The sequence below is a fragment of the Equus quagga genome, chromosome 5 (genome assembly GCF_021613505.1).
Source record: "Equus quagga isolate Etosha38 chromosome 5, UCLA_HA_Equagga_1.0, whole genome shotgun sequence".
Lineage (NCBI taxonomy): Eukaryota > Metazoa > Chordata > Mammalia > Perissodactyla > Equidae > Equus > Equus quagga.
In genome coordinates this window covers 32851357-32866381 of record NC_060271.1, presented here as the reverse complement: position 1 = coordinate 32866381, position 15025 = coordinate 32851357, and the positions used below count along the sequence as shown (strand labels likewise).

Below are 15025 nucleotides of genomic sequence, written 5' to 3'. Positions count from 1 at the left end.
AAAAAAGAGGAGGATTGCCTGCAGATGTTAGCTCAGGGCGAATCGTCCTCAAAAAATAAAATAAAATAAAAGATAGGGGCCGGCACCATGGCCGAGTGGTTAGGTTTGCACGCTCTGCTTCGGCAGCCCAGGGTTTCGCCAGTTCGAATCCTGGGCGCAGACATGGCATGCTCATCAGGCCATGCTGAGGTGGTGTCCCACATGCCACAACTGGAAGGACCCCCAACTAAAAAAAATTACACAACTATGTACTAGGAGGCTTTGGGAGAAAAAGGAAAAATAAAATCTTTAAAAAAAAAACAATAAATTAAAAAATAAATAAAATAAATAAAAAATTAAATAATTTTTAAAAGTAAAAAAATAAAAAGCTACTGTTTGCAGGGATTGTATCTGGCGGAAGGGCTTTCAGGTTTTGCTTTGTTACTCCTGTACTGTTTCAAGCTTTTAAAATCTTTGAATGGAGGAAGGGGGAGAAGAGAAGCATATTACTCTGAAAGCAACATGAAAAATATTTTTAAGCTAGGACAACATCAAGGCACTCTCTGTTACGGCAACCAACTTTACTTAAAATCAAGGGTCACTGATATATAAAGAGGCTTAATTAAATAAGCACCAAATAAATACTTAACACACTGGGTCACATGACACCACTAAAAGTATGGTTTTTAAATGGCAGGACAACAAAATTACAACTAATGTTAAGTTCATGAATTACACAGCACAACAAAATATTTTAACCAAAAGAAAAAACATCTTCACATTTGAAAATGTTAAAAATCACACCTTAAAACTAACTCTGGCTTTGGTGTTTTTATTTTCTCAAAAAGTACTGATATGGGAAGATCCACAACAAATAAAATGAAATGATATAAAATGCTTGAGTCAGAAAATACAGAATATTTCAGCAAAAACGTTAAAAATATTAAAATGATAAAAACTACATATGTAGGTAAATACTAATATTTGGAGATAAGAAAATTAAGTGAAATAATTGTTATGGATCATTAATTGCACCTCTGAATTAGTAAACAGATCAAACCACTAGTTTCCATTTTAAATCTAAAAATAGTTTCTGTGCATTAATTTCCCTTGATAGCTTAAAAAACACTGATTATAAAATTAAATTTAGTGCTTGACTTACATTAACATAATTTCCTATTTGAAACCATAGCTTCAGAAAACTCAGGAAACTCAGAAGAATTTATAAGCAAAAAGCTATTTAAAAGCTGCCTTCTCTCCTGGATGAGAAAGTGCAGAAGCACAAGCTCATTTACTTGCCAAAGGCAGCCTGTAAGTGTGGCAGATAGTCTGTAACTGCAATGTACTGAGCTTACCATAAACTGCAATTTGCAGCACTTACCTTTCTTAAACATTTTAGTATGGAGAAAAATTAAAATTAATTTTGCACATGATTAACTAGAGAGACCCTGAGCCCAAACTATGACAGGTTATAAAGAATTTCTCATTATGAGCTGCTGAACCTTTGCTCAATTTCAATAGCTCAAAAATCTTGTATTTGTTCTGAGACAGTTTTGAGAGCTTTAGGTTTAATAAAAACTGTCTTTAAAATTACACGGATGGGAATGAAACAATTCGACTAAAAAGGAGTGTTTGCAATTTCGTGGTGTAATTCGCAAGCATCTACACGAAGCTTTTAAACATTACCTTTATTCAACGTGCTGCCGTTCATTTTCCCATTGCTTTGGTCTGCGTCACCATCTTGCTCATCTAATTGTTCCAGAGCTAGCTGGCGCCAGCTGCGCAAGGAGGATTTTCCCACCCAAAATCCATCATTGCTGAGGAACAGAGAGAATATGAAATCATTCAAGTGATGTTTCCTGACGTCCTCCTCCCTCTCTCCTTGTAAAGGCCACGAGCACAATGAATGATAAACATTCAACATCTGCTGCTGTACACACAGTTTTTTTAACCCGCTTCCTAACCGTGGCCATTTTTACTCCTCACTACTGAATTCCAGGTACCAAACATGTATTTCCATCCTCAATTTTACCCTGTCTCTCCCAACCCTCATTTACATTCACACCAATCACACCAATCAACTGGCCACTTTCTTCCACTTGATTACTATTCACAACTTCACGCAGCTGTGCCTTTCAGCGCGCACACAGGCACTCACATATCCGTCCATGTCTACACACAGACGCACGTTCAGGGGACTCAGTAGCCTTCTAAAAAATCTTTGGGAAACATACAACTGAAACTAAACACAGACAGAACAAATGCCATCTGATTCTACTGGTTCCCGAGTCCAGAGGTACTCTGGGGGAGGTGGGGTGTTTGACATATTCCAAGTACCCTGGATGCTTCTGACAAGGACGCTCCACTGGGTATCAATTGTTAACACACTTACTTCAGCCTCTCTAAAGAGGACACCCCAAGGCCTGCAAGGATGATTTCCCAACATAAGCTTTCTATAACCCCAAGCCAGAACACAGGCTACCACTGTGCCTTGGTTTGGTCAGGCCTCAGATCCACGTCTCTGCTTCCACCCTGCTAATGGATGGAATACAGCGCAAAGCCTGTGACTCAGCTTTCTTTATCTTGGCCACAGAGGCAGCAACTGCAAAATTTAATCTGGCTCTGCCATCCACTTCATCACCCTTCTTTCTTCTAAAAATCCCAACTCCCTATTATCCATAAATAATAATAAACTACTTGGTTACTACCTCTTGAAAATTTTTTAGCTTATCATAAACAATATACACTGTGTAACATACCCCTTTACTGTTACTTTTAGCAGATTATTAACAGTTTTATAATCTTCATTTAGTTGGTTCTTCAGACGCAACACACGACAACGTTCTACCACACATTCCTTACACAGGGCTTTCACTAGAGGCGAGAGAGAAAGAAAGGAAACAGTTTATTCACACACAGGTGTCCTGCTAGGAAAACGTTTTCAGCACTTCTCAAAACACAGAAGAATTCTAAACTAAAGTCACACCTTTTGACAACATAGCAAATTTGGAATATATCCTAAATTATTTTTGTAATATAAATATCAAGACAGCAACATTGTTATCTGCACAAAGAATAAGAGGAAATGGGGCCAGACCCCTGGCCAAGTGGTTAAGTTCACGCACTCTGCTTTGGCGGCCCAAGGTTTTGCCGGTTCGGATCCTGGGCACGGACCTAGCACAACTCATCAAGCCATGCTGAGGTGGTGTCCCATGCACCAGAAGCAAGGACTTACAAGCAAAATGTATACAACTATGTACTGGGGAGCTCTGGGGAGAAGAAGAAGAAAGAACAGAAAAAGAGTAAGAGGCAAAATATAATACGCTAAAACTACACCACAAAATATGGTATTTTACAAAGTTTATACACAAAGTTTACAACACTATAATCAAATAATTCAGGCTCTAAAGGGGGAGGGGTAGTCAACGTATCTGACATAAATGTAATGTTTAAGAGCTTCGTGTGGGTTAACAACTATTGGAACACCTCAAAGCACAGAACACTAAAGGGAAAAGAAAAATCAAGGGCCTGACTTAAAGATTTTATTTTTTCCTTTTTCTCCCCAAAGCCCCCCAGTACATAGTTGTGTATTTTTAGTTGTGGGTCCTTCTAGTTGTGGCACATGGGACGGCGCCTCGGCATGGCTTGATGAGCAGTGCCATGTCCACGCCTAGGATCCGAACCAGCGACACCCTTGGCCATTGAAGCGGAACGCTCGAACTTAAGCACTCGGCCACGGGGCCAGCCCCTAATGGCCCGATTTAAAACACACAGTTCTAGGAATCACATGAAATGTTGATTCTTTGAAAGATCTTCTTATTGCATAATTTAGTGATTACGAATCAAAAACAGAAATTTAGGGGCCGGCCTGGTGGCGCAGCAGTTAAGTGCGTGTGTTCCACTTCAGCCTAGGGTTCGCTGGTTTGGACCCTGGATAAGGACATGGCACTGCTTGGCAAGCCATGCTGTGGCAGGCGTCCCACATTTTTTTTTTTTTGGAGGAAGATTAGCCCTGAGCTAACTACTGCCAATTCTCTTTTTGCTGAGGAAGACTGGCCCTGAGCTAACATCTACACCCATCTTCCTCTACTTTATATGTGGGACGCCTACCACAGCATGGCTTTTGCAAAGCAGTGCCATGTCCGCACCCGGGATCCAAACCAGCGAACCCCAGGCTGCCGAAGCAGAACGAGGCGTCCCACATGTAAAGTAGAGGAAGATGTGCATGGACGTTAGCTCAGGGCCAGTCTTCCTCAGCAAAAAAGAGGAGGAGTGGCAGCAGATGTTAGCTTAGGGGTAATCTTCCTCAAAAAACAACAAAAAAAAAATTTAGAAAGAAAAACTCCAGACGTGTACAAGAGAAGGCCCACATCATGTAGTTAAATGCCAGCTTTTATGCAGTAAGTTGTGTACACAATAGCACTTATTTAGGGAAAAGGGGGTGGTGATGATGGTCATGCAACTTTGTTTTTAGGCTCATCTATAGATTGGAGGAGGCCTGTGTTGCCAGTTGCTCATTAAAAAGAAAAATGTTTCAAAGAGAGGCAAAAAGAACCAAACAGACTACGGATATTATGTGGTTACAGGTATTCAGGGTAGAATCAAGTAGCTTTCTTTCATAAACCGAGTAACAATCTACAGATCTCACACCATTAGGAAGTCACCATAGCAGAGAGGCATAAGACTTGTACTCTTCAAGTATTCTGAAGAATATTGTATAAAGTAGCAAAATACTACCCATATGGTTTTCTCAAAAGTATCTTATTTTGTCTGTTTCAAGAGGGAAGAGAACAACAACAAATCTCAATGAGCAACATCAGTTTCCTTTGTAACATTATAAATATACCATGTATAATGCTGCTTAACTTCTTTATTTAGCAAATCCATTTTGCAAAGTGTAAGGATCATTTGTAGTGTCTGGCATGGTTAAACGACCTAATGAGGAGTTAAGGCATTACTCTCTTTCTACGCAGAGAACACATCTTGAGTTACCAGTTAGTCTTGGTCCTCCTCCATATCGACTGTAGAAAATGTCAGCCGCATACTCAGAGATTCTCTTCATGATCGATATTTTATCAGGATGAAGCTTGTCATGGGAACACAGGCAAGCGTGATTATCGATAGGCTTGGTGGGCGTCGATTCATCCAACCACTTCTGCAGCCACTCAAGAGAGACAAATTCATAGGGCTCTGAGGAAGAGAGCAAGGGAAAGAGCCTATGTATTTTTACAGCTTTTTGACTAAATGATACATTCATTTTCCTCAAAAGACAATGCAAACTCTATCCAAAGTTAGCAGAATCAGAAGACTCATTGTTCAGGGGAGATGTTTAATGCGTACAACACAAAGCTCCATTTCACTACCCCTCTTCTGAGCTCAAGGAGCTGTGCACTACAGGGACGAGCCTGCACAGTGCCCTATGAGATCGGCTGGTATTATTAACCACATTCTACAAAAGAGGCATCCACAGAGAGAAGTGTCTTGCTTGAAAGCACAGCAGAGCTTTGACCAGGACACCCGTGATCACTGACTACAAGCCACGCTCCACACTGGCTCGCAAATCACGTAACTTCATCCCCTGCCATGTTTATTTCATACATGATTTTCATAAATACTTTTCATCAATATGTGTTCTCCACCTGAAAATTAAATTGAGAAGCCTGAGTTCTAAGTTAGAAATTAACCTCATCAGCTGTAACTGCGCTCTGACAAGACTGCTTCAACCATTGCATTTTCCTTCATCCAAGATGCTGCTGACTTGATTAAAAGGTATTTGATTTCCCCACCCAAATCTACAGCATCGTCTATTCATTACATCATTATGTATTCCAATAAAGTAAGCTATTGTAAACAAATTCCAGGATGAAATGCACTAGAATGGAATTATATCAACTTTGAAGTCGCAAAAAAATTAAGACAAAACCAAACACCTCCAAATGAGTTTTAATTTGGGAAAACAGAGTCCCAGAGTTCCCTAAAAGCCAAAATTAAAGATAAAGGGCCAGCTTTGATTACTTACAAAGATCTCCAGTGAGTCCCAGCATAAAACATAGAAGAAAACATACAAAGGTTGAATTTATATATTTGTATTATGTACTACTTCTGATGAGATCTGAGGGGGAGACAATTCAACTCAAAGCCCATTCTGACCAATTTTATACTTCCCTGAGAATTACAACTCTAGGAAACTAACTCTCACTTTAAGTTGAGTATAGAACATTTAAATTTTCACAAAAACAAAATTTGGAATTACTGGGTCCCTTCTTTGTGCTGAAACCTCACAGCATCAACTGCGAGCCTTCTGATCGTCAGCTCTGGGCAGCTGCACAGGAAGAGCTCAGGACTGCGAGTTGAGACCAAGGTCCGCTCCAAGTTCTGTCACCAAGAAACTGAACTTGAGCAAGTCACTTAAACTCTCTAATGCTTCAGGTCTTTTATGTGTAAAATGAAGGTAATAATACCTGCCCTTCTACCTACCTCACAGGGATGTTGTTGAATGTAAAAGATAAGATATGTGAAGCATTTTGAGCTTTTTGGAAGAAAAGAGATAATAGAAAAGTTAATTATACATCCACACAATATATAAAAGAGGAGACCTTAAGATTCAGTATAGGTAACATGGTTGTGACATCTTACAATACACAATGGTACGGTTAATTAAATTCAAAATACCTCCCAATTTCATTTGCTGCTTATCAAGTTTAATCTGCCAGGGAGAGAGGACACTGGGTATCTTAAGAAGCAAAGATAAATAACCCCTATCCAAGAAAGCAAAACGAAACTCTTAGCATATCTAATCTTTTCCCAAAAACAGTCGCTTGGATTACAATTTTTAGTAATCTGAAGGCTATCAGAGGAGAGAAATGAGAATGCGACACTGAGCAACATTCAAGAATAATTTGCCGGGGTTTCTGGTTTCTCCAGCCACTTGGGAGGGGTGAACAGGACAGTCCCTGCCATTGCCAACTGGAGGACAGGCCATGTGATTCCTGACTTTCCGAGGCGAGGACGGCAGGAAAACTGAAAGTGCACAAAGCACTCCTCGCCAAGGGGCGTCTGCTGAAATTCCAAGCCCAGGTGATGAGAACCCTGACCCACACGACCAAGCTGTGACTCAAAGGCCGTTAGCTAAAGACGTTTTCCAATCCCCTAAAGGCCCGCAGAAAACTTGCAAGTGAAGCTGATTGTTTTGGTTTTGAGTAGTTTAATATGAATTCAATATAAGATATGAAGATTTAAAAAATCATGTATGATTTTATAGTAAGAATAGGCAAGAAGAAAGCAGACACTGGGCCTCTAATTCTGACGTAACACCATACTTAAATTAACTCGGCCCGTTTTCCGGATTTAGGGTGCCAGTTTTAGTGTGCTACAGGATCCGTGGAAGGAAGAGCGACTGCGGTCACAGGGGTCTGTCTTTCTTTTCATTTTCAATCTCCAGCACTATAAAGAGTTCTATCGATCTCTGCCAAGAGCTTCCCTGAGAATCAGGGTCCAATAGTTCGGGCAAATCCTGCTTGCGGAAGTTCCTACACTAGATGTTTCTGCACTAGAGACTCCGGGCAGGTTCTCAGACATGTTTTCTGTTATTTGTGATTCAGTAAACGACCTAAGCATCACCTTCCAAAGGCAGGGATAACCAAGACCAGAGGGAAATGAGAATTCTCTCCAGTTAACAGGTCGGAGATAACGAACTGCATAAAATCTCAGCATTTGAAAAACCGGGAAAGCAATTGTTAAAATGTTTGCCAGAGGGAAATGTACATTTTGGTTCAAAGTTATTTATAATTTTTTTTAAATGCCTGGATATTGAACATACAGAATTTTCTTTTGGAAAGCTTTGAAGTTCAGAAAGATTGTGGCATCAAAAATATTTGAAACACTTTACCTAGAGATAATTTAAGATTATTTAGAGACAGTTTATTTCAATTTAAATAAAAAGAGCCAAAGGTTTCTATTTTAGAATAAGTGACTCTTCTTTAAATATGTTCACAAGCAAAGATAAGATTTAGAAAATGCGTAACAAAAGACTTCGGTTGGCAGCACAAAACCATGGCCATTAGCTTTGGGATTTTACACTTTAGGACAGCATGGACCTTCTACTATGCAAGTTTACTGCAAATGGGAAAAAATCATAAAGCTCATAATTGGTATAATACTTTTACCAAGAATGTAAGCACAGGTTCTTACAGACTGAATGAAAACAGCCAAGAGAAGCACAAGTACGTGTTAACTTGACCGATAACATCTCTGGACCAGAGTTTTAAAGAGCAGTTTTCAAGAGTGGTTCAAAAGAGCATTTTACTTCAGATGCAGTAAGTACCCTGCTCTTGTCCAGTGAATACAGAAAACTGTGAATAAAGTTCAAAAAATAGATTTCTAGGTCCCAACTCCTTTGAATAAATTTAGAGATTTGAATCATATGTTCATTTCCAGTAAAATTAAGGTCAGTCTAATTCTTTAGGTTAACCCTGACCCTTGGGACAGAGTAAGAGGTTACAAAGAAAGGTCAGAATCAAATTAAGATGTAGTTTAGAAAGAACTTTTAAGAGTTATTCTTAGCAATTTATCTTCATCTTTTGTCTAAAGTTATAACAATGGAAAATTAAGATATCAAAAAGACAAAACCACAAGTACAATTATGCTTGAGTATTTATTTTCTAAAATTAGGATTAAATTGCCTCTCTTCTTTAAGTAGGAATTGGGTATGGGAAATTCATGTCTATGAAATGACAAAGACAACAGATCATTACAAATGGCATACCAGCCTTAAAAAGTTGATGTTTCCTTTTTGAGGCGCTAGGTAAACTTGAATAAACATATACAGTAAAGGGATGAGCTAGATTAAGTGGGATAATTCTTACGAAATTAAAGGTCAGCAGAAAGCTTTCCTATTCTTAGCATAATATTTGATATTAAATTTCAAATTAGTCTAATAGTATCATAAAAGATAGTACTCATATCAAAGAATGCCTGGTAATACTGTCAATGCACAAAGTATGCAAGGAAACAGAACAGGAGAGTTGCTTCCATAGTAACCCAATCAGATTTTTCCTTAAGAACAAGCTAATATCTCACAAAAATATCTACAAGAGTCATATATGCAGAGTGCTGACCTAAAACCTTATAATTTATTAAGAGCTTCCCGTTTTTAAAAGTACATGATAATGAAAAGTATATGTAATGCTACACATCAAGTTATTGCTTGCTGGTTTACATAGTGATTTTATAGCACATAAGCTGGCATTAGTGGATTATATGAAAAGGTAGGGGAAAGTTTGTTCATACACATTTGTGAACATAAAAGCAACAAGGCACTCAATGGCAACAGTGCTGTCCCAGAATATCTTACAGACCAGCTCCAGCAGGTAACCTTTGGTACAGCTCCTTGACCTCTTCGTGCTTTGCTTTTCCTTTGTCCACGCTTTGCTTACGCATCTCGGCCATTTCAATACACCACTCCTCAAACTTGGAATTATCCCGCTCCACCAGCTCTTGAAGAAAGGCTGTTCAAAACGGAACGGCAAAAAACTTTATCTTGTTTTCAAACACATAGAACCATGCTAATCTCTAAATTATATCGAATAATGGCTAAGATTTTGGTGGCAACTTCCTACTGTGGTCTCCCTTTCTGTTAGAGATCTCCAACCTGAAAGCCGAAGTAAAACTGAAGACAGCAACTGGAATCATACGAGGTGATTCCCTCATCTGCTTCTCCGTGATGTCATCAGCCAACTGGAACCATCAAATGGCTCAGAAACGCCACTCCAAAGTAGACAGTGCCACAGAGCATAGAATGGTATTAGGTAAAATAACTAAAGGCTGCCTTCAGGCCAGCAGCAACTCTTGCATTTTCTTTTTTTTTTTTTTTCATAAAAAAGAGGGGGCTGGTGGCATAGTGCTTAAGGTCACACACTCCACTTCAGCAGTGTGGCCCAGGGTTTGCGGGTTCAGATCCTGGGTGCAGACCTACACACCACTTATCAAGCCATGCTGTGGCAGCTTCCCACATACAAAATACAGGAAGACTGGCACAGATGTTAGCTCAGCATGAATCTTCCTCACCAAAAAGAAAAAAAGAAAGAAAATTAATAAATGACTGGCTAAAACCCACAAGTGCTTTAAAAACTGAACAAAATAAAACTAAACTGCTCTTTAAAAACATTGATTCCTTATAGGATTGATTACCTTGATTAATTGTCTTGATTACCTATAGGATTTTTTTTTTTAATTGCTTTTACTTTTCTTTGGGTTGAAGGTCAGTGGAATAGTTCTGTTAAAGGCTCTCTTATTCAAAAAACTCACTACTTTAAAGCGAATTTGTGATTATACCTACCTTCACCAACATTTATCAAATGCAATCAGCCTATTGTGATAAATGAAAGCAATCTGTTCTTGTCACTGACCTTTGAGGCATGGTATTCTAAAATATTTGCCTTCACAACTGGAGGGACCCACAACTAAAAATACACAACTTTGTACCAGGGGGGCTTTGGGAGAAAAAGGGGAAAAGAAAAAATCTTTAAAATATTTGCCTGACATATAATCCTGGAAAATTGCTTACCTGGTACCTGCACAGTCGTGTTGGGTTTTTCTTGAGTCTGCAGTCTATAAACCAACATGTATGCATTTCGGGAGCAGTGGGTTCCTTTGCCACACTTGGGTTTACGAGTCTGGGACTTAGAAGGCTCTGCTGAGGTACAGAAATCAAAAGATAATTACATTAGAATGCCTACAGGCTGTTCATTCTTTGGGGGGGGGGGGGTGCAGAGTAAACAATTCCTGAAATACACACTCCAGACACTTTAACACGGATCCGAAAGATGGAACTGCAATGCAAACTGAGCAGGCTCTTTGGATGTTTGAACATTTGAACAAGTTTATACCCCACTCTCCCCGCCCACCATAGTCCATTTTCAAAAGATAATAAGAAAGTACTATTTTTCATGAGGACAAACCTGGAAGAAAAGTACGGCTACTATAAGTTTATTTTGATGTTGGCCTTAAATTATAAAAATAAATCCAGACTTAATTGCTCAAAAAAATAAAATGGCACATTCAAAAGAGTGAGTGAAATAAGTGCCAATGAGCAGCAAGATTAACCACTAAACTCTGTCCATTCAGTAGCAAGTGGAAAACGTTATTAAGTGTTTTACATGGCAAGTACATCACATGAAAGTGATCTTCAGATTGGGTTTGACCACCCCAGGGTAACCTTCCTGTTAAGTTCCGGTTAGGGGTGTGTGGGCATCGATAGTTATGAGGAATCAATAGCAGATCCTCAGTTCACCATGTGCTTTTCTAAAATTCATCTGCCTTGAAGTTGAGGTTCCACTGATGGTTTCCATCTTTCCTTCCTCAGTCATCCGTCTCCCACTTTACAAAAGAAAGATACAACCTCACCCAGTGACCAAAAAGTCCCATTCGTGTCATTAAAAGATATATTCACAGTAAAAGTTTTTGGGTTTAATTTAAAATTTATAACATATTAATTTGATCAATTACGTAGTGATATTTATAATTTAAAAAAAAGCTCAATCCAGAACTTTTTAACTACTTAGGGCTTTGTGGTTACAGAAAACTTAGCATATTCCATTACAATAAAATTCCACAGGGTCAGTGCAATGGAAATACTAGTACAGGAGAAAAGAGAAGTATTAAAAATGCCCTGCCATAAAAAAACAGACCAATTCACGTATCTTTGAAAAGAATGATGTGAGTGTTCGAATCTGTTACTTAATTTCATTTGGACACTCTTAAAAGAGTGATGCTGCAGTTTAACTTTCAATATTTATAATGTCAGAAGTTACATTATTTGGAACTATTTAAATTTATGATGAAAACTGCTGGAATTCAAAATGAGTAAAGCAATACAAAGTTGCTCAATATTCTTATAGAGACTACAGGAACAACAAAGTCTGAAGACCACTGTCAAGGGAATTAAAAATCTCAGGAGGCACAGGGAAGAGGAAGTTAGTCATTTCTAACTGAAAAGTATTAAGACTTAAGATGTTCATTATTCTGTATAAGGTGGAATATAAAATGATTCATAAAAGTTCATGACAGAATACAGTAATGAATGACTAGTGGAATTTAATGAATGAGTATCTGCTATTTTTGATAAAAAGAAAACAACAGATGAAAGCTGTGATGTAAGTTGCATGTAACAGTGAGAGAGATTAAAACGCTGAAATGGGATCCTGATAGGTGCAGAGTCTTTCTCCTGGACAGTTTTAAAGTTTAGGACTTCTATACGTAGAAGATAGACAGGAGCACCTTAACAAGGCTCTTAATCCTACAATTTTCTGACTAAAAATAAGATGGATCAAATAAGCTGAGTAAAGAACAGTCGAATGAAACAAAAACTATTCAATTTAAAGCTACATGTCAATTTTGTTCCTAGTAAGGGTATCACAATAAGAAGAAATATTAGCAAATGTTAAGAACTTGGGTATTACTGGGTAAACCGGGAGCGAGACTGCCGAATGTCTATAAGCACCTGCATGTGATTTAAACGTAGAGAAGACCTGGGGCTGGCCCGGTGGCACAGCAGTTAAGTTCACACGTTCCTATTCCCATTCTTTTTCTCTTATTTATCCCAGTCTGAACCTCACCCAAAAATGACAAACATGGTAAGAAAGTGATGAAAACCTCAGCCAAGATGGCCCCTACTAGAAGTACTGTTCACTCCTTTAGGGAATAAGCATGTATTTTGGCCCAAGAAAACTGAGGTGATGAGAGCTACATCCTAGGATCCTATTTCAAGTACTTTTTATGGCACACCTCATCACTAGAGAACAGCAAGCAGCTTACTCCCCAGACGCACTGCTCCGCACTCCAGGGAAGGGATAAGACACTCAATGGGGAGAAGCAGACACTGTTCTTGGAGCGACGTTGCCCTGCTATAGTTACTTCCCCCAGGGAAATTTCCTGGCCCAGAGCAAAGGACTACAAATCCTACTATATTAAATCTACTGTTCATCATTTTTAGCTTAATACTCACCAGCCTCTCCTCTCCCCACACACAATTAACCTGAAACTGAAAATTAAATATTTGCCTTCAGACTGTACTGAAAACACGACATTATGTAAACCATCTCTGGAAAAGAATAATTTTTTATAACATTCAGCATTGCTAATAAAAGATATTCAGAGATTTTATATGTGTTTAAGAAATGCAAATATCCTTGATAGTTCCTAAAAATCTTGGGCCATAAGTTATCACAAATATTTCCAGTAAAAAAAAATTTATATTTTAAAAGGGCACTCACAACTTAAAGGTTTTACCTAGATCTTCCTCAATCCCTAGTTGTAATTTCTTCCCCTCCATCTTTTCTATGTCTTCGTCATTAAACTTATACCATTCACCGGACTGTGGATCTTTCACATGGGCAATGTAGTGGCCAGAATAAGCACTCACTCCTCTGTGTATGAGAACTGCACTGAGCTCATACACATAGGACCCACCTAGAACAGAGAGGGAGAAAGGGAAAGAAATTTTGATTAACAATATTTCTTCTTATATCCTGAGACTGAATTGTAAAGATTACAATTCTTTGTACACCTGATAGAATTTAAAACCTGTCACACCTAAGACAAAAAAAAAATTAGGTCCTACAAAATAACGTAGTAGACATTGTCTTAAGCAGCTCACTGTATTAACTCTCCATTCCCTCTGCAAAATACACAGAGGAAAAGCTATGGCATTCTGGGCACCGGGGGTTATGAAGCTATTCTGCATCATATTTGGCCCTTCTGCATAAGCTGACTGAGCCATATGCTTCCTAAGAATCAACTTAATATTCTCCAACTTACTACAAAAACTACACAAACTAAGGAGATATGAGTACAAAACTAAAAAGCTACTGTTTCTAGAAAAAAGGAAAAAATGTTTTAGAAAAAACTGGAGGTAAGTCATTAAGAAAAACTGCTTGCAGCGGGCCGGCCTGGTGGCGCAGCGGGCTGGCCTGGTGGTGCAGTGGTTAAGTGAGCAAGTTCCACTTCAGCAGCCCGGGGTTCACCGGTTCGGATCCCGGGTGCAGACATGGCACTGCTTGGCAAGCCATGCCGTGGTAGGCGTCCCACATATAAAATGGAGGAAGATGGGCAGGGATGTTAGCTCAGGGCCAGTCTTCCTCAGAAAAAAGAGGAGGATTGGCAGCAGATGTTAGCTCAGGGCTAATGTTCCTCAAAAAAAAAAAAAAAGAAAAGAAAAACTGCTTTCAAAATAGGTGTAGTCAAGACAATTGGAAATGACAGAGGAGAAAACATTAAAAATCTAGAATGATTCTGCACTCAGATTTCTTCATACGTATTTAAAATTCTTATTCTACTTTAAATAAAGAAAACCTACAAATCACAGCCTACATATTATACACATGGTTTAGGCAAGAAGAGAAGGCTTTACCCATACGTCACCATATCAGCAAATGAATGCATTTACACTTTAAGATAAAATATTTTAAAGTTCGAAAAAAATCTTTTAAAGATTCTAAACTGAAACCAATTATAGGGAGGAAATTAGGTATGTGTTGGAAAAGAACACTTCACCTTTTGTTACTAAATATTAGAAAACAAAAACTTTATTAGCAATCTCACAACACAGACATAACCAATATTAATATTGAAACCTGAAGTTTTTTATAAAAAATATATCATTAATACCCTTCCACATCATTAAACATTCTAAAAATTATTTATAATGACTATATACAAGTACTGAAATATACTGAACCACTCTTACGTTGTTGGACATTTAAACTGGTAGCATTTTAGGGCCATTATAAACAATAATTCTCTTTGTAGTAAAAATCTTTGCACATCTTTGACTATTTCATCATTATTTCCTTAAAAGTGCAATGTGTCAGTCACAAGGTATGGCCAATCACCTTAAAGAAATAACAAACATGCTGGACAGTTTTGGGCATGAAGGATACAGCAGTTAACAGAAATGACAAAGTCCCTACATTCCTGTCGCTCGGTGGGGGACACAGAAATGCAGATTAATACCTGGACCAAAACCCACCTAACCCACCCCAGCTGAAAA

General features: G+C 38.5%; 1 protein-coding gene across 2 annotated transcripts in view; it reads right to left on the bottom strand.

Annotated features, from left to right (window-relative positions):
- Nucleotides 1-15025, bottom strand: part of USP48 (ubiquitin specific peptidase 48) — an 87359-nt gene that overhangs the window by 29256 nt on the left and 43078 nt on the right. The window contains exons 9-14 of one of the 2 annotated variants that reach the window (XM_046661485.1): nt 13267-13446; nt 10544-10669; nt 9336-9485; nt 4972-5169; nt 2739-2853; nt 1666-1796 (exon numbers count right to left, since the gene is read on the bottom strand). In XM_046661485.1, the coding sequence (XP_046517441.1) occupies nt 1666-1796; nt 2739-2853; nt 4972-5169; nt 9336-9485; nt 10544-10669; nt 13267-13446 (900 nt within the window). Of the gene's footprint in view, nt 1-1665; nt 1797-2738; nt 2854-4971; nt 5170-9335; nt 9486-10543; nt 10673-13266; nt 13447-15025 lie in introns of both variants that reach the window. The other variant, XM_046661484.1, reaches the window with a different exon arrangement.